This window comes from Vanessa tameamea, chromosome 3 (genome assembly GCF_037043105.1).
Source record: "Vanessa tameamea isolate UH-Manoa-2023 chromosome 3, ilVanTame1 primary haplotype, whole genome shotgun sequence".
In the NCBI taxonomy this organism is placed as follows: domain Eukaryota; kingdom Metazoa; phylum Arthropoda; class Insecta; order Lepidoptera; family Nymphalidae; genus Vanessa; species Vanessa tameamea.
In genome coordinates this window covers 12,577,115-12,604,849 of record NC_087311.1, presented here as the reverse complement: position 1 = coordinate 12,604,849, position 27,735 = coordinate 12,577,115, and the positions used below count along the sequence as shown (strand labels likewise).

Here is a 27,735-nt window from a genome sequence, read left to right as displayed (position 1 = left end):
AATTTCTTTATAAAATATAAACAAATTTATCATTTATAAAAATAAATCATTTTTCATTTTAAATATTCATATTATGTTACATAATACAAACACGTGGAAAGTTTTTTCATTTCTCAACTTATTCTTATAAATACAGGAAACCGTCGAAGCTCTTATGTAAGGACAAACACGACGAAGAAAAATAAATTATTGCGTTTTGGTTGACTATTATTGACCTAAAAGCTGTAATATAAACCAATCGGTCATATTTCTTACATTATTTCGCAGCGACCCTGCGATCTGTGTGTTTACTAGATATCCAATTTTCAAATGGAGCTAACATGCTGTGTTATTTCGGTGTTGGTGTCAAAACGACACTGCTCTAAAAATGTCTGTGCGCAAGCAGAGGAGCTCGGGGGGATGTTGAGTCTCGAAGCAATGCGGAGGAGTTCGGGAGAGCGCGGGGAGTGCGGGGTCTGCGCCCACTCATTGCCCGCCGCACCTTGCCGCCCGCGGACCGCCAGTCAGCAACTGTGACTCGTGTTGGCTGAACCATCAGTAGGGCCATCTTCTTTTTCTTGCCGTAGGTGAGTTTCCGTGAAGTTTAACTTTTTACTAACTAAAATCAATGCGCAAAGATTTCTGAGTGCATCTATCGTTCAGTGAAGTGATATATCAACGTCTTCTGTAATGGATCGCCGTGATGCATCGGCTCTTGTGTGTATATATGTGATACCATACGTTCGTAATAAACTCCATCGGGAAGACAAGTTAACTAACATAATCGTAATGCATAAAATACGTTCCAAATATCGCGTCTATTAATATGAAACATGATAATGTGACGTCACGGATAATTATAGATCAAATACTGTTAATGTCTCATCCGGCTTCAGGACATGACATTGAGACTTACGATAAAACACCTCATTACTTTGACCTCCTTAGATTTTTTTTCAAATAAATATATAAGTAACTATTTTCTATAAGCATTAAAAGGGATTATTTTGTTTATAAATAATTTTCTTAACTGCTTTAACTAGTAATATATTTTATTACGGAAGAATTATTAATTTAATTTACTTTAACTTAATTTTATTTTGATTTCAATGAATTGTATCTTAATTTTTATTAATCATTTGAGATCTTAAAAGGTTCTAAAAGTTATACTACGAAGAAATAGCATAACTTGCTGAAAATAAACCGATATCCTGTTACACTTTTCGCGTCCGTCAAGGGCTACATCTGAACCGCGTGTAATTGAAGAAGACCGACTGCGACCAAATTAGGATGCGCGGGAGTGCGCGCCAGCCTATTTCAGTCGCGTGCGATCTACCCGAGTACCGACGACAGCGCTCGAAATTACCCGAACTCTCACGAAACTAATTACGGCACACTTTTATGACGGCGATATACGCGAACGGAAAATGAATGTATTTTCACACTGCCCCATATTATGACTTTTACTCGACCTAATTTAGAATGTGAATGCCCTGCCGTAATTTTAATGCTGAAATCGTTTTAAAAGACATTTAGTGGTTGCAACATTCATGAAATTTATGCAGATCGTTATATCTTCGCCAATATCAAATATCAGTTTTAGTCTAGGAATTTGGCATTTGTCCAGGAAGTTTTAAATAACAATTTAGCACGAATTCTATGTTCTCTAAAACTATAAAATGGCACGTAATGTTAATATCAAAAGTTACTCCTAAACTTCATTGAATTAATATATATTATCTTTAATATCAACTAATATTAAGAAAATATTTTACTTCTCGGATTTCATATTCAAAGTTTAACATTCCCGGTGGAAATTATAAGCATATTCAGAAAGTCAGTTTTAAGGGAAACATTTTAGGAACATTTAAGTAGTAATTTTTCTTCTGAGAATATCCTAACAATTCTGCAGACGATAAAAATACTTCTGAACAGCCTTAGTTGTTTTATTTAAATGCTCTGTTAAGTTAAAATTTATACATATAACAATACTATGACAGCGACTTTTAGTTTCGTGACTGTTTTTATGAATGCTTTTATGTATGCGAAGACTTACAAGACATTTTTTAGTGTGACTTAATACTTTTAGACTGGGCTTAACATATTTTAGATTGGACTTGATAAAAAATAATTGTTTTAATCAATTGGTTCAGAGAATTAAAGTTCTGAAATTATAAGTTTATGAATTTATAAACGATGTGAAGGGTGCAGTTCCTGATTCAATAAAAATATTCTTTCTTGCAGGACACTCAAACAACAAACACAAAATGGCGGATGATGAAGTGAGGTATGAACTGATTTTTATTTTTTTAAGTTGTTAATAATATTTATGATACCCGATTCTAGAACATTCAAGTAAGATTTTTCATACTATTTATACTGAAAAGTAATTGAGGCCAGTAGAGCTATTCTCGAAGAAAAAAAATTAATCTCACTGTAGAAGACGTTAATGAAATGTCAATAAATTATATGCGACATTCACTAAAAATTATAACAATATTTAAAGGATACTCGCATTTTGTAAGGTTTCCAACATTTCACGAGCGAAATAGGAAATAAATTCTTATAAAATTGCAGCTGTAAAAATTTTAGAGTAATGATTGAATAGGTAGTTCAGAAATTAGTACTTGAAAAGTGATCTCTTATTCCTTTTATTTAATAAATTCAGAGATGAAATTGAAAATCATTTAAAAATGTTATTTACCTTAAATATGATTTAATAAAACAAAATTTTGTAAAAATATGATCGTGAGTGGTGACCACGTCTATAGACAGACCCTTTGGTATACTCTGAATGCATCAAACATGGAATCTAACTAACTTTACATCGTATTACCAAAAGGATGTATTGTTGAAATAATATTCTAGCTTGACTAAGATAAGATATAGAACAAAGTTCTCTAATATTATTATTGAAATAATTTTCTTGTTGGATTAAAGATGTGTAACTCAGTTTAAGGATCGTCTAGTGATGTAAAATATCGCAGGTTTGAGCCTGACACTTTGGGTTATTGTCGTTCAATTCTAGCATAAGTTTTAAGCTTAATTAAAGGGGTAAAATTAATATTAGTAATTCTTTAAAACAGAGAATTGATAGTATACTGTTAAAAAAATACAATACAGTAATATGCTAATTTTTTTTTGTGTGTTTTTCTGTTTCATTTCCATTCTGCATCGTCTGCGATTGACTTCTGGATATTATCAACCTTATTTCCACTGTCTACATACAACAGTATTGAATTATTTCACTCCTTGAGACACAGGTAAGATATTAACACAAATAACAACAACTTACACATGTTTACTTTACATCACGAACTAAAACGAACTATTTTAGACGTCGCCAACAAATGTATTTAATACAATATAAGTAGGTATTTCCTGCAACGTCTACAGCGTTCGACTTTTATTTTGGTTCTCTATTTATTGTATTCATTAAGTACTCTATGGTATTAATGACAGAGTTAATTATTGCACAAATAAACTCGCCAAAGACGCACTTTGACTCGGCTAAAAATCCAAAATCAAAATTTAATTACTCTCCTCAAATATTATTAATGTTCGATATGAGACCAATTTAATGTTGTTCATAATCATTATTTTGTCGTTACAAAATCGACAAATATTTTTATGAAATTATTTACAATATTCAGATAATTTTTGTAATAGTTTTTTACAGAATGATAATATATATACATATGTATCGAAAGAAATGTAAGTTGATTCAGGACGAAGTTCGATAACTGCTTAAATGTCGATCTAAACTCACTAAAACTTAATATTTTAAACGATATTATAAATATATATGTACGTAAATAACAGTTAATATATTATATGTTTTCGCACAATTTTCTTAATGAATATAAATTTTGAACCATGAATTTATAAAAAATGTGCCCATCAATACTAATACGTTTAATGCAAAGTATATAAGAATGCATTTAAATATATAATTGCGGTTAATAGCTATATAATCGTAATTACACATAACTGAAATTGCACCATAAAATATAAAACGCACACTACATAATTTTACACGTAAGAAGTATTTAATCAACGCTAAGCTACAATCACTTAATCACAAATGCATATTAACATAATCTCGATAATGAAACAAATTATAAATATATTTTATTTGTTTTACAGAAAAAGCGTCTCGAGGAGGTAAAGTAGCGAAGAATCAGAAGAACATGACACCACTTATCTAATATTATATAATTTTCTTTAAATAAAATCAATAAATAATGTAACAATTTCTATCAAAGATTAAAAAATATATAAAATTAAATTACATAATTTTGCTTTAAATTTAATCATATTCATTGTTTATTTAAAATATTTTTTTAACGATTTCAAATTCTTTTATTAAAATGAAAGTTAGACATTATATCCAATTTCATTACTATCACAATATCTTTAGGCGAAGAAGGCCAAACAGGCCGAAATCGACCGCAAGCGTGCTGAGGTGCGCAAGCGTATGGAGGAAGCCTCCAAGGCCAAGAAGGCGAAGAAAGGTTTCATGACCCCCGAGAGAAAGAAGAAGCTTAGGGTACGTATCACACACATTTGACTCAATAAGTGTATATAGTCACAATATATACTTTATTTAGAATATGAATATGTGTAACAGTTGCTCCTGCGTAAAAAAGCCGCTGAAGAGTTAAAGAAAGAACAGGAACGCAAAGCAGCCGAGAGAAGGCGTATCATCGAAGAGAGGTGCGGTAAACCCAAGAACGTTGACGATGCAAACGAAGGTAATTATTACAAAAACCAGAGTCAATACCGTATCACTTAATGAACCATTAATTTGTATAAATACAGAGAACCATAACACCAATGTATGTAGCAGTTTCAAAAACATCATAAGAAATACACTACACATTATGGCAATTTGCAGGTCGTTTTGTGATCTCAACACTGTTTCCCATGTAAATTGTGTATTCGAATTATAGATACTATTAAGAGGGTTTGCAAAGACTACCACACCCGCATTGCCAACCTCGAAGACGAAAAGTTTGATCTGGAATACATCGTTAAGAGGAAAGATATGGAGGTAGCGAGACGAGCCACGTCAAAGGCCGTATATTTTGACAAACTTACAAAACTTACCATAATTTATTTAATTTAACGTTGTGATGTCGAAGTGCGTGTTTCTATATTTCGTCTATTTTAACATCGGATCGTGCGATCCGCTGATCTGATAGGTTGTTTATCTAAATGGCCTTTAATTTCTATTGCGTCTTCCTTTTCCAAGCTGTAGTCATTGAACTCACACGCCGATACTGACATACCTTTTTAATTTATTAAATTTCTATCTAAGACTTACACTTTTACTTACTTTCTACATAATACGCGCGAGCATTGTCGATGGCGGTTACCATTAGGGGAGGCGGTGAGCTTAGATAGCGGGAGTAATGTTGGTTGATTTTGTAGCGGCTCTCACGAGCATCATAACCGGTTATCATCAGCGTATCGCGAAGCTCGAAGAGGAGAAGTACGACCACGAGATGGAAGTGGCTCGCAGAGATTTTGAGGTCTGACCTGGTTTGGGCGAAAAACAATTTGTATTACGCTCTACGTTTGAGTAGTTTATGCCAAAAATGTGACTAGAAAAAGATAATGTTTTGTTTTCACAGCCGACTCATTTTTACCATTTTAGGCAGCTGAAAATAAATATACTTTAACTAATGTGGATAACAAAATAAATCTTTGAATTCGCTAAAATAACATCGTCTCGTTATTTCGAATGGAGCAATAGATGACAGCTGTAGATAATTTCATCGAGTTAACAATTAATTTTAAAAAATTAAACAGCCCATTTGATCCATCTACTTTCTCATGTAGCTTCGCTTACGCTTCAATACCTTAAGAATCTACACTACCCACGACACGAGAGGCGGATAGCGCTACGCTCAAAATTATCTAAACCTTAAAATGTGATTCTTTTTCTTTAGCGGAACTGCAGACGATATGTCAAATGTACTGGCACAGAATATACAACCTTGAGGGGGATAAATATGAACTAGAACGAGCTATCGCAATTAGGAAATTGGAGGTAAACTGCATATTAGGATTGGGAATGCGTATGACGTGATATGAGTTAATAATGATTTAGTTTTTACGACATGACATGATAGTTGTACGGCTCACCGCACACATGCACACGTCGCTCCGTCGACAAACGCAGGTTACTCACACAGATGCCCATGCTCATTGTGCCGGCTAAATAATCTATCTTTCCTTTTTCTTTAGCAATGCTCAAGAGAATAATACAGGAGTATTATGACCGCTTGTATGTGTGTGAGGGCCAGAAGTGGGATTTGGAACATGAAGTCAGGAAAAGAGATTATGAGGTATTGACCAATACTTTGTGACCATTGTGAATATCACAGTCATCGATTCTGTAACAAACGTGCGCGTGTGACAATCGTGTTTATACTTTGATATAATGCTTTGTAAGTTTTCGGTTGTTTGCTGTTGGATTGTAAATAATGGTCGAGGCGCGGGTTAGTGGTGTACTCGTAGAGCAGGTGTATGCCTGAGCGTGAAGTAGAGGGTTGTCGCGCGCGGACTTCGCCGGGGTTTACCAGCCACGGTAAGACGTGCGGTGCAAAATCGATCTTTGCCGCGTTCAACGGTGATGTCATCTGACATGGAGCTTACACGATTAACTACACTAACGCCAGTAATAGCCATCGGCGTAACAAACACTGCAATCATTCGCCACAGATGGGCTCGACCAGCTGCATGCTCGCTTAACATTCATTAAATCATCGTCGATTTCATATCTCGATTTCATATACACCTTCAACGCCATCGGATATTCAAGTTCTAAAGCCGGTAACATTTAGTCGATTTATCGATGCGAGGACCTTCTACTAGCAGAGTTACGCAACGATGTTGTTGACTCAAACGTTAAAGCTTTTTTTAATGCATGACGTAGAAAACTATTAATGTTTAGATATTGGCTTCAGAGTCCCAATTAATTTTCCTAATAGTATGGCACTTTAATATATTCGATAATGATAAATCGAGTACTTACCAACCTTGACCGTGTGACGCTTCATGTGTGATGGCGAGCTTAGTGGCCTTACTGAATTTTCTCTTTTTATGATAACAAGTAGTTACCGATGTAAATTGGAACGATGGACGGGTTCCTTTATTGGCACACGCAAGTGCAAAGTGTAAATCAAACTTCTTGTTCCAAATCTCCAACAATTCATGTATGTGCCGTTACACTCCGCGCGAACTGTTTGCGTGTTCGGTCGCTGAGATATATGTTATTTCTTACCATTGTGAGACCCTTATGTTTTAGTTGGACACCAAGTGCTTAAAATTGAAAGTGCCATGCTGTGGTCGATAAAAATCCTTCCCTAATCCTGTCGAGTCCGAAATAGTGGAGCTCACTCGGATACATGTTCACTTTCTTGTGTGGAATGGTGAAATATACACATACGAATTCATGACACTATGCTATGTATACATTTACATACAGATAAAAGCCGATCGATTTTGCACCGTCACTCTGATACATACACTCTGCAACGACGTTGTACTTAATTGTATGTGTGGTGAACTGATGTTACACAATCCGTTAATGCATTGTTATTTATGAATTTATTGTTAGAGTGCACAATATATTACAACTTCGATTGCGATTACCTACAACAAACATATATCCATTATTTGAATCAAATTAGAAGTAATCTTCTAATTATAATGTTGACCTTCCATTTTTAAAACTGTCTACAATCTACAATTTTCTATGAACATTTGGTAAGTGTAGGCTATATATTTTATTATTAGGCAACGAAGAGGTAGAATATTGCTAGCACTATATTTTCACATGTAATATATCCTGCACATAGTGTCATAGGCGAACAGGTACTGCAAGTGACCAGCTACCCGGCACAGGGCACGGGTGAATGCACGATAAGAATACACATTTAGTGATTAGAGGTGTAAAATACATTTAGGCGAAGAGCAATGGCATTAGATAATACGATCGTAATGGATATATCCATAATATCGAAGATGTTCTGTGAATATCACATTAAAATTTAATGATAAATATTCTACAAGCTCGCAAATAACACTGCCTAATCTACGCTCAGCTCTTTACCTATGTAGATCTATGCTTTGAAATAATAATATGTATTTTTTTGCGAACTAGTTAATGGATAACTGTTCCTTCTTTACTTCTTAAGGCTTACTTTTGTATTTTAGCGCTTTTTATGTTTCTAAACTATTTTTATTGTATTGCATGTTTTGTTACACCTTCGAATTTAATTGTTTTTACGTGTTATAGTTTACTTATTTATTTACTAAGTTGTACTAGCCAAACAATCTATCATTGAAATGATTTATGATACACCTGTATTCTTTATTACTGACACACTTCAGCTTACTTGTTCCAATAATAAAGGTAATTATATAATGTTTCTAAAGCTTTCGAAACGAGAGAAACATAAGGTTTTTTTCGTGATTTTTTCTATTCTTGTTTACACAATTATTATTTTACCAGATCTCTGACCTGAACTCCCAAGTCAATGACCTCAGAGGAAAATTGTAAGTATAATTAGTTATTAAAGTTTTAAGTTTCATAAAATTATATTTAAACCAAAAATTATAAGAGAAATTAAGGATTAGACGAAATCTTATTGGCGATGTAGGTATAAGTTTTTCTGGGTCCTCGCATAAATAATATGCAGATGATGGTATTTATGTTTCTATTTTCGACATTCACGCAATCGTAAGCAAGGTTGGAGCTACCACCGAGCAGGACATGAACTATAATTACAAAAACACATGAAACTTAATTGGTAATTGTCTGCGGTAGAATCGTCTTCAACCACAAAAATACCTACAAAATTAATTCAGCGATAATTTAATCTCTAGCTTTAAGCCGTCATTTTAATTCAAACAATGAGTATTATTCACATTAATAGAATGAATTAATTAATTCAACTAAACATTTGACTGTATTAGAGTTAACTGGTTTAATAACGATTATAAATTAACGATTCATATCAGTACAAGGACCTCTTGTTTGCATTAATTCCCTCTAGAGATAAATTAACAAGGTTATTATAAAATGTTTGATTTACAAATTGTTATTTGTGATCTTCCATATTTAGAGTATTGTTACTGACATTTAAATACAGTACATTTCTGTTTACTAATCATTCAATTTGAAAAAGAAGATCTAATTATTAGTCCGGTTATGTATTGCTTACCTTTTAATGCAATGTGTCATGTTTATTTAGCGTCAAACCAACACTCAAGAAGGTGTCCAAATATGAGAACAAATTCGCCAAGCTCCAGAAGAAGGCGGCCGAATTCAACTTCCGTAACCAGTTGAAGGTTGTCAAAAAGAAGGAATTCACCCTCGAAGAAGAAGACAAAGAGGTAAATATGCGGAGAATCGTTGAATTTCATTAACAAATTTCTCTCTCACTTTGACTAAATTATAAAAAAAAGATTTCTATACAATTCTTTTTTTCAAATAAAACAACATTTAAAACCTTATCTGTGGTAAGCCTTAACTCTTTGTTTATTTATATGGTAATTAGAAAAACAACACTAGTTTTAATTGTACTTTTAATATTTCATTACCTATAACATTGTTAGGATAGTAGCTTTAGATTCCATTAAAATTAACAATTTAGATTGAAGTAGATATCTGTAGAACAGATACAACATTTCGTACAACGAAATGTTCTTCTTGATATTTTAAAGGACACATAATACATTTTGTTTATCGTATAAACAATCCAGTACATGTTCTCATAATGTTCCAACAGGCTAAGAAAGCGGAGAAAGCTGATTGGGCTATCGGAAAGAAGTGATTTAGCTTCACGCATGAATTACTATTACAATATTTCCATCACATCGATCCCTGATGAATTATTTACTTTAATTATAAATTATTTTTTTTAATAAATTATATATATCGTTTATTTTGGCTTTAAAATTTCCCATAAAATTCAAATATAAAGGGAAATAAGGTGAGATCAGTTTGAAGCGAGCGTATAAATAAGCTTCCCTTTGCGCTACGAATTGTGAATATTGTGTCAATAACGTTTTGTTTTACGACCTCCCACTAGCGCTTAAGGCAAAGTTATCAGTCTTTATATAAATATCGAACGATTACCTCCACAGCTTCGCAAATCTTGATTTATTATGATTTCAGGGCTGATTCAAGCTATCGTTTCTATGCTAATGTTAACACATTTCATGATTAACAAACTTCGCCATTTTTCATTTGTATCATTTTAATAATATATTTTAAGGCGGCTTTATTTAAGGTGTTTTTTTTATATCTTTTGAGGTACTTTGTAACAGTTGAATTTCAATGAGTGCGATCTTTACAGGGTGGTGCTGGAGCGAAGGTAATTAGATCGACTTGTAAAAAAGAGCCATGTTTTGATAGAAATTCACGTAGTATGTAATGTATTACATTGTATAATATAATGTAATCGATGCAAATGATTTTTAAGATGGAATTTTGTTTTTTTTTTCTTACTTTTTATTTATTGGAAATCTTTGACACGAGATACGATGTCGTCAAATGATTCCGTAGACTCTCTTCGTTTCGAAAATTTTCTACAGGAAGTAGAATTATTGGTTTATTGAATTTTTCGAATTTATTTGTATGAATTTTTATTAGGTGTTGACACTTCATAGCCGCCGGCACAGTTTAAGACTACACATCTTACAAGAGTATTTTATATTGCTGTTCACTTTCTGAAAAGTATTCGTAATGTCAAATATAGAAACCTAATCGTTTAATATGCCAAAGGTCGCATGTTAAATTGTCAGTATTTTATAGTTACAAAATTAATCTCTTCCATACCATACCAATTCGTGTACTATTAACGTACCTTCTAAGTCATTAAATTTATAATTTAAAAAAATATTCGAAAATAATTCGAATTTCAAAAATGTGCCTGAATTGGACGAAAACTGAAACATCTTCCATACATTTTAAAGTAATACGACTTTTTAAAGTTCGAAATTGGATCATTATTTTCCATACATTTTGATTTCAGAATAAGATTGAGAATGTAACCAGCAATATAAATGAACATTTTTCAAGGAGCACGCTTTATTTTTGATAGCGATATAGATTTTCCTACCCTTCACAAGCTTATAAAATATCACCGCTTTAAAGTGTTTGATGCTGCAATAAGCTTTTACATTCTTTCAAATCGAATTTGCTGAACACATAATCGTTCTGACTTCCCTTTGTCTAAATTATCCTGACCAAATTGTGTTGTGAGTCAATCGGGCGTTATTATTGGCACTCTCGCAGATTAAGCTATACACCGACATTGAATAAATATATTTATTCCTTAGCTTACTTCGTTGTTGTTATTTTCGGACTTTGGTAATTTATGAGGTCTATAGCTTTAATCGAATTATTTATTTTATCAAAAGTCATAATTGTTACTGTATTGTATACTACGTTTATTTAATATATGGTAACAATTTACCCCTTCTTTTTCCCGCAATGCATTTTAGCCGCGAAATGAGATATGGAATTACATATGTAAAAAAATCCTTCTATAAGTATGGGTTTGGCTTATTGAGATCTTAAAACAAACGCCTCGATATTTATTTTAAACGTATTCAAAATGATATTAAATGAAATTGTCTTTTAATTTTTAGGAAATTACTATTATTTTTTCAAGAGGCGTTTGTTTTAATGACAACGCTTTGTAGTGTATTATAGTACCATAATTTATTTTCGATTTTATTGATTTAGTTTTTAAATTAAATGACTGTCATACACTACATATATTTTGTATATAAATCTATGCTCAGTTTTATCTACAATTTAAATCTGTGGACAGATATAACACATATTTAGATTGTACAAATTAGTTTGAAATAAGCAGATTTCTTGCTTACAGACCTTTATAAATCATAGTCGACAGCGCCTTTGAGTTTGGTTGACTGTAGTTTCATGCTGTCGGTGCTAATGTTCTACGGTACAATATAAATGAACTAATATATTTTTTTAATTATTTTACAGAAAAAACCAGACTGGTCCAAGGGCAAGCCAGGAGACCAGAAGGTAAAGGAGGAGGAAGTTGAGGCATGAAGTGTTGTTCCCACCACATTTATGTGACCTTTGTAACAGCTGACCAAAAAATGCATTTCAAGCACGATTTTACCCCCACACAGGGTTCAATTCTCCTTGATAAAATTCCTTCACCATTCTTTATGTATTTTCTGACGATACTTCGATCATCAATTTTTATAATTATTTATTTATAAATAATGTTTTTGTAAGTTAATAATATGTTAAATAAAATTAATTTCTGTATTATATTACGCGAGTGCGATGTCATTTTCCTTTAATCCTAATCCTTCTGCCCTTTCTTGCATCTATTGTCAAATAAAAAAAAAAAAATCTCGTTGCCATGATTCCTTGCACTAATTACCTCATTTTGTATGATTTTATTTAAATAATACTACAAAGAAAATCATATACCCGCAAAATATTATAATATACAGATATATGTGATAAATATATATGTATTATATTTTGAATGTTATGTTTTCGTTATGGTTTGCATATATTTTATTAGAAAAAATTGCAGTACAACATTTATTTTTGGTAAGTACTGAAATCCCATACACATAAATATACCAATCAAATAAAATACATACTCGTAAACATAATATAAGTAAAATTCCAATTATTGCAAATATGGAAAACGAAGTTTGGCTAAATGTGAATGTCAAAAAGCCGCCGCACGGTAAATTGATCTATAGGTTGGTTTGGTCCTAAGCCGAATGTACAACGTATGTATAATACGAATAACTTTATGGCAGCACATCTTAATTGAACGGGATAATAAGAATTTAATTATTTTATTTTAGTGCCCAATAAAGTAATTAAAGCTAACGTCATACATATCAAATATAACATGTTGTTTAATATATATTTATCGTATAGCTTTTTCTCAATTTACTTGGTGTCGGTGCAGTTTGTTTTATTCTTTCATTCGTTCCAGTCATTCGTCACCTCTTCGTTCAATCATACATTAATATTATTTTTATATTTTCGGTCATTTATTTTCTATTTAATTCATAATAGTCTACTCATATAACTCACCTTCTTCAGTTTCAGCCAAAAACTACAAGTCTATGATTTCCTTTTAACAGTCTATTAAATGCATAAATTTATATTTAGGTAGGTGTATGGTTAAATTAATTTTTACATGCTTCTATTATTTTAAAATAACGGTAACCATTATTTTTATCGTAGAAGTCCAAATGCCTAGACGGTTAAAGACTTCATTATGAAAATATCAAAGTTATGGGAATTAAAAAATATATGTTTTGTACATTGTACGATATCTTTCTTGTCGGTTCTTATGTATGGAATTTATTTTCAAATGATAGTTAATGCCGCGCTTAAGGAATGGACAATTCAAATGTGGTCGTAAGTCTAAATTAAATACTATTTATATTTATTTAAAGTTTTAATGTCGGTATATAACCAGGTTGTAAAACATTAGTTAAACCTTTGACAGAAATAATTTTACTATTAGTTTTACAGACTAATGTCGTTGTTTCAAATTAAAATAGCAGTATTGTTTATGTCAAAACTGAGAGATAAAACAAAAAAAAAATACAGATAATACTAATATATCGTAATGTAATAAGAAATATTGAGTTCAAAATATATTAATGATATGTTTAAAAATTAAAAATGCAGTATAGTTAAAGAATATGATGTCGTCCTGAACGATTTCAGGCACGGCGGTCAATCTTGGTTGGTGGTGATTGGTTGTGTTGGTGCACACACACAGGTGCACTCTCATTATCCGATATGACGACAAATACCACAAGACCTGAAAGGGTTCAGGCTTTACATGCCTTCTTCATATACGAGAGTGTACACACTACCAACTTCAAGACTCCGGCCAGCCACATAGATTTTTTTCGATAGAAAAACTCAATAACTTTTTATCGACCCGACCTCGGATTTTAACCTTAGGATCTGCGGTCATATATAGACTAGGTAGTCTATATGTACACTTTACGTTCGTATATAAATATATTATTACATAATCACATCTGTTGAAGTCAGACATTCCGCAGAAACAAATTAACATCGTATTTCAAGCATACAGCACCCAAACTATCTACGAAAATTCAAATCGAGACAGTACACGAACTTTATAATTTAGACTCAAGGTAAGTACGGAAAAAAATACTTTTGGAATATTTTGCTTAATATCGCTGACGTCTAAAATTTCAACATTTTACTAAATTATAATGGACACCATATGTCCAAAATTAGAAATCAATATTCTCTATGACCTAATTTATTAAATAAGCTTCTGCGTGTTATGCTTTTAAACGATTTCGCAAAATTAACTTTTTCCCGCTAGAAAATTACATTCCTTATGATAGACACACATAGTTATATAATTATAATGTAATATATAATTCTAATACTTTCAGGAATGTTCATTTGGAAATTTCCGTATTTGTTAATAACTCTCCGACGTTTATTTCTACTTTGTCCACACTGAATTCTAGACCAATGGAACATGAGTACACAACACGCGTATTCCTTATGCCGGCTCCAAACGATCGTCCAACAGCCCAACTGTTTGTCCGACCCTTCACGTGTAAAGAGGTGAATGGTAAACGTGTGACAATGTTGGACCGTTTGGCGCAGTAAAGTTCCAATAGCGGTAAATCGTACCCACATCAAAGGAGTTGGCTGACTTGCACGAACAAACCCTCCACACATCAATGTCAAAGTATAGCGCAAAAGCAACTATCACTTCAATGTCCTACATAGTGAATGAAGTTAAAAAGTATGGAGAGTCTGTTTCGATCGACCGTGAGTTGGGACAAGATTGGAGTTATCTTGGAATGTTGGGCATTAAAAACGTAAACACCATTCACTCATGTTCGTAACTCGACTTGTCTAGTTCAAGTATCTAAAATCGTTGTCAATTTCCGTCTTTTGAAGATCTTCAAAAACATTGGACCTTAAAATAAAGATAAAACGTTTAATTGGAAAATTCATCATTGAAATAAATAGCCAATTATTTAATAATGTTTATATATTAATTATTAACCATTTATAAAACCCAATGACACTCGCTCATTGATAAAATATATTAATATTCATAGCGGCTTAATTGAATTGGCTTCTATAAATTAAATAATTTGTTCACGCTACTGTCGCAACGTGGAGTATAAAGTATGGAAATAAATGAATAGTATTTATTTCGTTAATTCTCTTTTAGCATTAATTTTTATTTTACTATGTGTAATGTGTTGGACAAAAGTTCTATGCCCTGTCCTCAAAACTTTTTTAAAGATATACTGTTGTGTCGATTCAGAATTTTTAGACTATGGCTAATTACTAAGACTAGGAATTAATTAATTAAAGGTTATAGTTTTATCTTTAAAACTTTATATCAAGCAAGCATAGTATATTATAGCTGCCTAGTGTGTGCTGGCTTTTCTCTTCTTTGTTTAAATATTATAACAAATATAGTGCATGGAAACTAAGTCTTATATGCTTCACAAAGCACTGTATATTAAAATGTCAAGTATTATATAAATTGTATGTTGTCTTATAGGAGGGCGAAGGCGCTCCGGCGACTCCTGCGGCTGGTGCACCCGCTGCAGCTGGTGCTCCAGCTGCTCCAGCTGCGGGTAACACATCTATTTACATTTATTATTCCTGCTTATTTTATCAAACGCAAATTGGTTGTCAAATTCAACAAGTACGAGTTGAATGATAACGCAATTTTCCATTTTCACTGAACATCTGCGCTACGAATATGTCTAAGGGTTTTGTAAATCACCCATTTTAAAATCGCAAAATTTTTGAGCAATTATTTTGATATTTGACATACATATATTATTACAAGGATATATTTTTTATGGTTCGTATTTCAGTGTAAAGAATAAGGTCCCAGCCTAGCTGGTCATCATTATTTAATCTTATATTAAAAAAAAATGAAGTAAGATAAAAAAAATCTGACAAACTTGACAATTTCTTTATCATTCTTATTTCTTTGTTAGCTCCCGCACCAGCGCCTGCGGCACCACCAGTACAAGGTGAGTTAATAAATGATGAATAATAAAAAAAAGAAAATATAACATTCTGCCTTTTCGAAGTCAGTTTTAAAATAGTATAAATATACAGCTAGCATTTCAAGACAAAGTATAATATGTAGTTGAGTTCAATTAAATATATATAGATACTCATTAGTAATCCTAAAATGTAAATTTTAAGACTGACTAGCAATATTTAAAAAAGTACATCAAAAGCCAACACCAGTCACTTTTTTATTTTAAAAAAGTCTCATGTTTTTCTCGTTAGATCTTCTGGTAAGTAGATTTCATCCGACATAGAAAGATATTACTTATAAACACTAACCAACTACTTAATAAATTAAGTACTTGCCTATATTTGAAATCACGATGATCACTTAAGCTTCATTTTCTATCCATATTGTAAAAAATTAAATATATTTTGAAAAAACTTTTAAGTGTTAATATATTATTTATTTAATAATAACTGAAATTGACTAATATTATTTATTTTTTAATTTTTTTTTCACAGCATCAGCATAAGGATATAAAGATAACGTAACACATTCGTATCACCAGCACACGACCGCGAGTTCAGGAACTTTATTTCGTACAAATATTTTATCACGTTAATTATAATTGTTAATTTTATTATAAAATAAACCATTCGTTTATAATGCATCCATTTTGTTTTATTTTAGAATAAGATGAACTTATATACGCAGAATTGATGTGATATTTGGTCTGTTTATTTATTTTTTAAAGTTCACCAACAATCTTTACCGATTCTCCAGAAATTCAGCGACATTTGTTCCTATGTTGTTCACACGCAATCCTAGATCAATAGAACAAGCGTAAACAATACGCGTATTCCTTAAACATGTACCTTCTAAAAGGTAAACACTATTTACTCATGTTCACAATTCGCGTTGACAATTTCAATCCACTAGAATCATTGTTAATTTTACGTATTTAAATCATAATGATTTTTAAATGATGATAAAACCCTCGACGAGGCTTAATTGGTTCAGCTGTTGTTAATTAATGAACACATATTATAAGTTTATTTGATTATAATATTAATATACTTTTGATTTACTTGTCAATACGATATTTATAAATAATGTTAGTTGATTATTTAATGTAGAAAATTATGTGACAGTATTTACAGAATTCCTATTTTGTAATTATCTGCTATTTATTTGGGTAATACCAATAAATCCCCACTCACAAGTCACTTACTCTTAAGCATTCCATATATATTTTAACCTAAGATTATTTATGTATAGAACTACTACAACAGAACTAAAAGAAACGACTCGACTTTATTATCTTAGTGTGCTTCACAGCTACGCTTGACACTCACCAAACGTCCAACTTCTCGGCTATTGTGAACGTTCTTATGACCAACCGTTGGCCACTATTTTTTTCGACGCATTCTCATCTTTGAAAATCTATCTAAACAAATAAATATTCAAAGGTTTGAACTCAGTGCCTTATCAAGGGAAATATCAGAATTATCGAAAAAAGCTGAAACGGTTTATTGGCCTTTAGTCGGGTTAAACTGTTTATAAATTAGGTTGACTCAGCTCCGAGACCTTACGCATCAATACCCCTATCTCCACATTTATTAGTTCGACCCGGCACCCAACACATTTAAGGTAAATTACCCTTGTACAATATTTCGCCCGGAATAGTGTAATGTGGAGCCTTTCCATAAATGGATAAATCGAGACGAAATGTTCTAAGAACTCCATTTATGGCTACGAGTATGTTTGCTCGGTTTTAATTAATATAATTATATTGCTGTATTATTGCTTTGAATTTGATTTAAATAGACGTACTTCGTGTATTTATTTCATAAAAGCTCCCTGGCCTGGCTTTGAGCGAGTAGAATAAGGTTCTACGCAGAACCTTGATAAATATATATTGAAAATATATTGTTTTGTTGTGGCTAGGTAAGATTTAGTTTACGCGCGGCAGACAAACATACAAGCATTTTTATTAATGTTGTTTTTATCAATATAAGTTTCATCATAGATCACTTACCATCAGGTGATCGATTTGCTCTTATATTATATAAAAAAAGAATGTTTCCAAGAAAAAATTGCTTCTATAAGTAAGTAAGTCAATCACTCTCAATATTCTGTAATTCTGTAGAGATATTCTATAAGAATAATTTTAAAACTTACCACAGAACACGATCGTGAAATGTGACAGAATTAGAAAATCTAGAAATTACTTTTGTACGATACACGTACTAAAATGGGGTATCACCGTAAACCGGTTGTTTCACGAGTCGGATAGGAATTGCCATGTAATGCCCTTGTAAAGATGATTCAATGGAGATCAATTCTGTACTTTTGAAAAATTGATTTAATGCGATAGAAACCTAACGTAAAATAGACATTAAAATATGTAAAAAAAAAATTCTGTTCTTTTTTGTGACTCATGAATAAAACAAGCGAAAAAAAATATTATCGATATTAATTCATTGATTCACTTTTTTTTCATTAAATAAATTCGTTAAGTATTGCGAACTACTCTTACTGTGACGTTTTTTTATAATTAATAAGAAACTAAAAGAATTGTGTTTTATAAATATATTTATTATTGTTTATATATATTGTTATAGAGTAATTTAGTGTTAATTTTGTTGAAAATTATGAAACCAGTTTTCATTTTACTGAAATAAAGAAATTTTGTACGGTCTTAACACTTAACACTGAGATGAAGGTCACGAGGTGTGCCACATTAACCTAATTTGACCAAACCAAAGAACGGTTCAAATGAGGTCTCCAAATATATAAGTAATTTAATGATAATGTTCACCGGATTTATTTTAGTCCCATTAAGCTCGTGTCTGGTATTAATGTAGGGGTTTAAATTAAGTGGACTTTAGTCCATTTAAGTAATTGTTTGCTCTGATATTAAGGTTTTATATTGGTATTTTGAGAATTTTATAATTAGAACATTCCATTCCCTCGGAGTGGAATATAAAGAAATAAAACGAAATTTACCATGTTTTTTATTATTTTTTTATTTTTTATTTGGTGGAACTCAGTCTCGTGACATTCGTAGATAATGTCGAAATATCGAGCTCCACCAAATAAAAATAAAAAACATGGTAAATATCCCGTTTTAAATACTGTTAGTAATAAAAATAACCATGTTAATTTAAAATCTTATATAAAACGAAATTGTTCAAACATAACTAGCACAAGTATAAAAAGGCAAAAGAGAAAATTCGATTAATTGGAGTAATGTTAGCAATCATTTACTTGTATTATTTTCACTTATTACCAATAAGTAGCTATAGCATTCTGTATCAGCAATCAACAGTACTCAGTACTTATTGTGTTCTGGTTCGAGGTGTGAGTGAGCCAGTATAACTACAGGCACAAATAACATCTTAGTTCCCAACGTTGTTGGCGCATTGTCGATGTACAGAATTGTTAATATTTCTTGCAGCGCCATTGTCTATGGGCGATGGTAGGCGGGTGTCTACCTATATAATAAAAAATACATCAGTACAATAAGATTATATCCAAATTGTTTTACTGCAATGTTAATCTTTGTTATACTATAACTTCGGAACTCTTGGCTTTTAATTTTTAATTTGATCTATCAATAAATTTAAATCTTAGTCTAATCTAATCTTCAATATGGATTTATATTTGATTAACATTATTTATATAAAATAAATGATGAAAATAGAAAATACTGAGTCGTTTTCAGCTCTGCACAGTATGAGTCTCATGGAGAACCAGAAGCAGAACCAGTGGTAGCTTTACATTTAATTTAATCCTATAATAAAATGATTCAATATCGCGTATAAGGGTACTTGAGTAAAGATTATTCTGATTTAAACAGAAATCACTCGAATTTTCGATTGCGAAATATTTGCTTTTACAATGATCCTTAAGGTTAATCAGCTACTCAGTTTTATTTAATATTTAAGACTCTTAAAAACAATCAATTACAAGTTCTGTTGCGTCAATCATTGTTCATATTAATCAAAATCGGAAATAAGTTCACAACTTTTAAAAATAACTTTTTAATGTCGTCAGTAAAAAGTCTTAAACCATATTATTGTTTAGTATAATATTTCTTAATTTCGTAAAATCGTTTGTAGATGATTAAAGGATTATTATTCTTTGATCCTTCTTCCGCTTTTTGTCCAGTGAAATAAGTCGATAAACGTGATCATCAAGTATCTAGTTAGAGTTTTAAAGTGTCATCTTCTTTCGAAGGTCAGATCATCAAGGTTACTTTCAATGATGACAATGCTCCGAATAATGAACGGGTTCTTTTTCCAGACCATTGGCGAAGTTTTTTTAGCCAAGATGTTCTGTTTCGTCTTCCTTGAACCTTGTCCTCTATGATCGCAGTTAGTAGATAGTATTTTAAAGTTACGAAACAATGAATGTATTTTTTAAAACTATATAAAAATGTATACATTAATAATGAACTCATATAATATTATTTGTCTTTTATCGTATCTATTACTCGTTATATCTTCAAAGTGTAATTCGAGCCTGTTATGTTTCTCGTTTTAGTGATTCGCGGTAAAGTTGAAGGCAGCGGCAATGAAATATCATATTCCTCAGTAAATTCATCTGAATTGAAAAAAATACTATTTTTTATTTGATCCCTGAAACAAGCAAGGTTTGGTTAATAAAAATATATATATATATATATATATTGCGTATTAGTCATATTTTTATCTTTATTAACAATATTTATTAACTTTTTGTATATATTGATAGTACATTGTGGTTATTATCACAGGCAATATATAAGTAGGTATCTAGTGGCTAAATTGTGCGTGTTTGCCCACATAGATTCGTCGCCGTGTTTGATTTTCATTAAGGAATATATTAGTATATTATTTACACGTATATTGCTTATATAGTTTCTATATTAAAGTATGGACTCATATTATAAAGAAATGCGTAAAACACTGAGAAGACCTCCATTGCTCATAAATATTCAAACATTTTTAATAGTGGTTTTTATAAAAATGTGTGCGTCTACTTTACGCGCGTGAGAATTTCTACTATTCCTACGTAATTAAAAATTATTTTTTTTATATAAATGTAATTCCTTCTTTTTCCCTATAACATCCTTAATTTAAATTTGGAATAAAATAAACATTATAAAATAAGATTAGGCGTGAAGTTGTCTATTTCGAGCGACTTAATCATGTATATTTCATGTCACCCTGCACGCGTCTTATAAAAAATCACTCTCATCTATTTTTTATTTTTATTTTTCACAACGAGAAGCGTCATTTCAAAAATGATATAAAATTATTTAAAAAATCTAAAATTGTTTTTGTTAAGAACACAAGGTACTCCGAAAAATTAAAGCACCGAATTTTTAGAACTGTTTCTTATTAAAACTTTAGTCGTGCTGTGTGTATCAATATATTTAGCCTGTTGCTTATTGACATACATATTAGTGCCACCTCGTGCCACGAGTGATATGAGACCGCTCTGAGAACAACTCCATTTACTCTATTAGATTTGTTTGTCAAATAAATATCAGTTCCAACAATTATCGTATATTAGGAATTATTTACATGTGCCGAATTATATTATACATAAGATCGAGTATAAACGATTGCGCTATAAAAATATTTACGACCAATTCTGATAGCCGTGAGTCTTTCTGAGTATCGTAATAGCCCAGTGGTTAGAAGACGTGAATGTTAATCGATGATTCGGAGTTCCAACCCGGGAAAGAACCACTGAAATTTCACGTGCCTAATTTGTGTCTATTGGTGATTTTTTTCGGCGGTAATGGAATTCGTCGTGAGTAAACCTGCATATGGCGCAACCACCCTGCATTCGAGCAACGTGGTATAAAGTAAGATGCAAAGCTTCTCCTCAATGAGGAGAAGAGACCTTAACATATGCAGTCTGTTTTTTTTTTTTTTTTTCTATCTGCTAATTAAACCTGGGATGCGACAGCAAATGCTTTAAATTACAACCGAGTCGATGTTATTACTCAACTCTTAAACCGGAATACAATAGGTACTATTTAATAGGTTTTAACGATATCATAAATGATGGTTAAGTAACTACTCAGACCGAATTACCTAAGCTCAGCCGCCAAGAGTATTTATTACGATTTACATAGCATAATTAAATTGTACTAAATTTTAAGTATATTTTTTTATTATGAAAATATAAGTAATAATAGTAGGTACTACGTTGGAATTCAAAATTATAAGGATACATTACAGTGTTATATATTATTCAGTATTGTTTAACAATGAATCGTTGTGCAATAATTTTATTTAAACATTTTCGTGAAATTATAAATTTGCTCATTATTAAATATACTTAAAATTGATTCCGATTTAATTATGATATGTAAAATGTTGTTCGACAAGAACGGCTGGGTGCAAACTGTATTCACAACATATAAATTAATGAATAAATACGAATACGAATTTCAATTAGCTTATATATGCATGTTTTCATTTGTAGTTTATGTACATACATACGTATTTATAAGTATATAGTAGTAATGGAGAAATATCCAGTATATGAACCAGGTTTACGTGATCTTCAACCGTACAAACCAATCATTAGACAATGTCATCTTAATAAAACGAAGAATACCGTACATATCTAATATGTTATAATTATTGAGTATTTAGTTAAAAAATATATAGATGTATCAACAGCTTAATCCTCGGTACAAAGCAGGGATTAACTGAGACTTCGAGTATCAAACGTGTAATTGCTAAGACTTCAAACGTCAGATCACTTAGACTTATTTACACATCAATTATTTGGCATCTTTCTTTACATAGTATATAAAAATCAGTCTTACCATAAATTCTGTGAAATAACCGAACGAATCTGAGGTTTTTCTAAGCAAGAGAAATGAGTTGCAAATCCAAACGAGTAAGCCCCTTTTGTAGAAAACACGAGCCAATCAAATGACGTGCAGCGAGGCAGAAATATCTCCACATTCTTCATCACGCGATCCGTGGAGTCGCAGCTCGGGCCCCAGAGAATTGTCCTTTCAGGCTGCTCATTTATAGTTTCAGCACTTGTCTGGTTAAAACATTAAGCATTATGAATTACTGTGGTATTGTGACACACGTATGATTTATTATTGAAAAGAAACGTATATGTTATTACATTACGTTAGCAGCTTGTAAATTTCCCACTGCTGGGCTAAGGTCTCCTCTCCCTTTGAGGAGAAGGTTTGGAGCATATTTCCAATGCGGGTTGGTGGAATACACATGTGGCAGAATTTCGTTGAAATTAGACACATGCAGGTGAATTATAAACACAAATTAAGCGCATGAAAATTCAGGTGCATGGGTTTGAACCCGAAATCATCGGTTAAGATGCACGCGTTCTAACCACTGGGCCATCGGCTCTAACCGTAAAACTATTCTGTCAGAACTCGAAACATATAGCAGAAATTGAAATTGACTACAACAATAATAATAATATATTAAGAGTAACAACATGAAAATCGAGTATCACCATTTTCACGTGTCATATAGAAAGAGAGTTCTTAGAGAATAGCACTGCTCTCTACTCCAGTCTACTCAGATATACTCGATTTGATTGAGACCCGTGATCATCGATTAACATCAACATCCTCCACCCACTAGTGGGTTATGAGCCATTGGGCTGCTTTTTAATATAAATTACCTGGAACCGTTTCACCGTGTGCCACCGCTCTTGATATCTCAAGGTTCCAAAAAGTCCGTCATTTAGATAAATCATATTTACTATTTCGTCTCCTTTCGTGACCTGATTAAAGCGAACAAACAAACATTTTATTCATATCAAAATTTATTATGTTTAACAACGATGTAACTGTGCTTATCTTACAATCACATAATAACATTTAAGACAATACTTTGTTTGAATCAGGCTTTCGTATGAAACGTATAATTAAAACAAATATTTCACAAATAACCTTCACAAGTAAACCTCACGGGACGCCCGGTATGATATACGTCTTATTCAAAGGTTATTGAAAAAAATAATAATATTAAAGAAAACCAATTAATACAAAACAGAAAGTTGGTGGATGAACATGACGGCATAAGAGAGCGTCGTACCGTTTGCTGCCACGGCAAACTAGATGGTAGTGCTTCGTGCAAGCTCGTCTGGCTAGTTACCACCCATTCATCATATATTCCACCGCTAAACGGCAATACTCTGTATATACTCTATATTGGTGCTTAGCAGTTGTGAAGTGTTCCGGTTTTAAAGGTGAGTGAGCCAGTGCAACTACATTCAGAAGAGACATAATTCGTAGTACCCAAGGTTGGTAGCGTATTGGAGAAGTAAGGAATGATTAAAATTTCTTACAGCTCCAATGTGTATGGGTGGTGGTGACCACTTATCATCAGGTAGGCGCTACATGAGTTGCTCGTTCGCCTAACAATTGTATAAAAAAGGTCTCGGTTATACTCACAAAGTGCTACGAGATGCTTAAGTATAATCTTAATACTATAAGTATGTTTAACGAAAAAACTCTTTGAATAAAAAAAAAAAAAAATAGTATAAGTATGAACAGGCATCTTACCCTTCGTACATTGCTAATACTGCAATACAAATTGCAAGATGAATCACAGATGTATCGTCCTGGTTCAGCGATAACCTGTATATTTGGGTCCGGGAATAATTCTTCCAAAGTACCATTTATTAAATTGGATACCTATATTAAAAAAGTTTTCATATTAGTAACAAAGGCCGTCCCTTTTTGTACCGAATGCGTGTTTATTTGTTTAAAATAATATCAGACGATCAACATCTCTGCGCCAATTTTAAAACGATTGATTAAAATGCGACGCTGTTCGGAATATCTATTGATAGAACTCGATTTCCAATAAATTGTATCTACATTTGAATAAGTGTTGCTCCAGCAATTGATTTCAGAACAAACTTTACTATTTGTAGTTTCGTTTGCTGGAATTGTAAAATATAATTTTGAACATTTAGTTACCGACATAACTAAGTTAGTTTAGAATGATTATAAATATTCTACCGATAAACATGAACACAATGTTCTGTACACTTCTCGATGTGATCACTTACTATCAGATGGTTCCTTTGTTTGTCTATCTTCTTAAAATAACTACTATATAGATTTTCAACTATGTCAAATCTTCATATATAAATATGTGTAGTATTTTTTTTTTATAAAACAATTACAAATATTTTCTTTATACTATATCGCGAAATAATCGATCCATCAAATGGACATCCAAATGTTTAAAAATCAAGTCGGTAAACAAGACGGGGTCGTTTCGACGGAGCTACATGCCTGGTCAATTCGGTCAGTTCGATCGCTCAAAAATCCTCCTCCTATATCAATAATGTTCATATGCCTGCCTGATCGGGCTTCATGATCAAAAAGCTCTTTCGCTAGTCGCAATCCAATAACATGGCTATCAGCTGAAGAACAACCACTACCCACGTGGAATGCCACTCCAACTACCTGAATTAAAAATGATTCTAAATAAAAGTAATATACATTTTCAAGTTAAAATATCGTCTTTTCTATAGCTAGATACTATAAGTATCTGTAATAAGTTATCTCGCTATTTTTTAAAGGTTACCTTACCTTCAAATCTAACGCAGCCGCTTCTTCTAAGAGATTGACGGCCTCCGTTTCGAAGTCGCAGCCAAATTTATCACCCAATTTATAGATACTCTCTCCATCCACTTTAATTCGAATCAATAGTCTAAAATATTTAAAATGTCAAAGAAGTCTTTATTATGAATCATTTTAAGTTTGACTACGAATTTTGGCAAATAGTAGAGATTAGTAAAAGTTAAATTTTCCACTTCTGATCAATCTAATCTGTTCACCAAGCTGTTCTGCTACAGGTTGGTTCATAAACAGATGTTAAAATTTCTTCAACCTGACATGCAAGTTTTCTCATATCTTTCCTCATTGTCGAGCGTGACACTTGAGACGATTTGAAATCGGATCTTCACTAAGGATACACGTTTTATATTTACTTTGCTATCTTATAAAAATTGTTATGTATAGGTAATAAATTTACATAAGTTAATTATATATAGATTCAAATGCATTAACATTGAATCAATATATGGTATTGCATTAGTTGATAGCACGAATTGACAAATATAATGGACTACAGATCCAATCAAAACGATGAATACTCCTCTCATGACAGCATGTTGGTTACAGTAATAAAGACGTCAACTGCAAGTTACACAAAGCATCATAGTCCACTAATTGATGTACAGTTTGGCAACTGTGGATAATATTACAACGTAATGAATATATCGTCATCGGGTATTCATTGCCGAGGTGATCCAGTGGACATCATTCGCGAATTTTGCCCGATAATCACTAATTTACAAAATGATTAGCACTCGATGAGGAAAGTTGCATGTTCAATGTTACATATTGTGTTGGAAGAAATTTTATTATTATGGGTCAACAAATTTGAAGTGGTAAACATTTTAATTAATTATTCTTACGAGTACGATTTCTCTAGCGATATTTACGAAATCTTACTCATTAAATTATATAATAATATGTACTTAGCATCAGGCCAATAATGCTTAATTTTCTTCAGCTCGTTAATTGTGTCGAATGTCGTATGACGAATGCCAGAGTCTCGGGCGTAAACCATCCAGTCCGGATTCTTGCTTGGTACTGCGAAAATAATGCTCCTGTAAAAAGTAATACATATTAAATTTTGTAAAGGTGCAATGTTTGATTAGACACACTTCGATATTTATTGGAAGTATAGTCCAAGTTTTAAAACTCGTATGTTGTTTAAGCTGATAGAATTTTAGACGTCAATTATAAAGTTAACACAAAGGGATATACTTTAATAAAATTGTACTTATCCACGGCAGGCATATCAGTGCTATCAATTGTTTTAAAATATGTCATTGAAATACGTACAATGGTGATACATTAAGATTTAATATTTTGTGTATTTCTCCAGGTGACGCACAATCAAATCCTAATCCAAGCTCAGCTGCTAATTTCAGCATATTATCGTTGTCATTCGCTTTCATAGCTAAAATAATTATAACAATAAGGACACCATTGTAATTGATTAATCTATAGCTATATTTATATTATAAATGTTAAAGTAACTCTGTCTATTGCCTCTTCACGTTTGATTGATTTAGATGAAATTTGGTATGGAGATAGTTTCAGTCCCGGGAAAGGACAAAAGCTAGTGTTTTTTAATTCACCCCTCGAGGGGGAGAAAAAGGGGGTGACGATTTCTGTGGTATGGGTAAAGTTTTCTAAATTTCGCGCTGGTAAAGCCGTAGGTTCAGCTAGTAATTCATAAAATTAAACTGACTGTACTTTTGACGTATTAACAAACAGAAATGTCACTTCCCATCCTTCTAAAACTCTCAATGTGACATGAATCGTACTGTTCTGCTCACCACACAATGATTATCCAATTATTAAATTAAGAATTGTTTTAATCAACATACCATAAAATATCTCAATTCTAGGCATCATTTTTTTAAAATGCTGTATTCGGTGATATGCTTCGTCAATACTAAATACATAGAATGGTTCTTTCTGGCGATCATTTTCAATCATGGCCTTCGCCACATCTTCTGGTGTTTTGTTGTTTAAAATTAATCCAATGTTTGGACCAATGATTCTACTGGCCAT

General features: G+C 32.0%; 2 protein-coding genes across 29 annotated transcripts; one reads left to right on the top strand and one right to left on the bottom strand.

Moving 5' to 3' along the window:
* Positions 1-379: 379 nt before the first annotated feature.
* Wupa (wings up A) lies at positions 380-16,743 on the top strand. Of its 28 annotated transcripts, none has more exons than XM_026635312.2 (13): positions 411-566; positions 2,224-2,261; positions 4,126-4,143; positions 4,400-4,528; positions 4,610-4,733; positions 5,934-6,034; positions 8,504-8,547; positions 9,246-9,387; positions 10,353-10,370; positions 12,017-12,058; positions 15,603-15,678; positions 16,051-16,086; positions 16,595-16,743. In XM_026635312.2, the coding sequence occupies exons 2-13, from the start codon at positions 2,247-2,249 to the stop codon at positions 16,603-16,605; spliced, it is 756 nt and encodes a 251-aa protein (XP_026491097.1). In that variant the 5' UTR covers positions 411-566; positions 2,224-2,246; the 3' UTR covers positions 16,606-16,743. The 28 variants fall into 28 exon arrangements, 22 of the variants coding, with proteins under 22 accessions (XP_026491099.1, XP_026491106.1, XP_026491104.1 ...); XM_026635311.2 differs by lacking the exon at positions 5,934-6,034 and adding an exon at positions 5,413-5,513; XM_026635309.2 differs by lacking the exon at positions 5,934-6,034 and adding an exon at positions 6,232-6,332 and having other exon boundaries at positions 412-566.
* Positions 16,744-20,521: 3,778 nt separating this feature from the next.
* LOC113397526 (ornithine decarboxylase 1-like) lies at positions 20,522-27,735 on the bottom strand. The gene is made up of 9 exons (XM_026635917.2): positions 27,549-27,735; positions 26,998-27,115; positions 26,628-26,759; positions 25,675-25,795; positions 25,375-25,548; positions 24,634-24,765; positions 23,748-23,849; positions 22,909-23,135; positions 20,522-20,716 (listed from the first exon to the last, which is right to left on the bottom strand). The coding sequence occupies exons 1-9, from the start codon at positions 27,733-27,735 to the stop codon at positions 20,575-20,577; spliced, it is 1,335 nt and encodes a 444-aa protein (XP_026491702.2). The 3' UTR covers positions 20,522-20,574.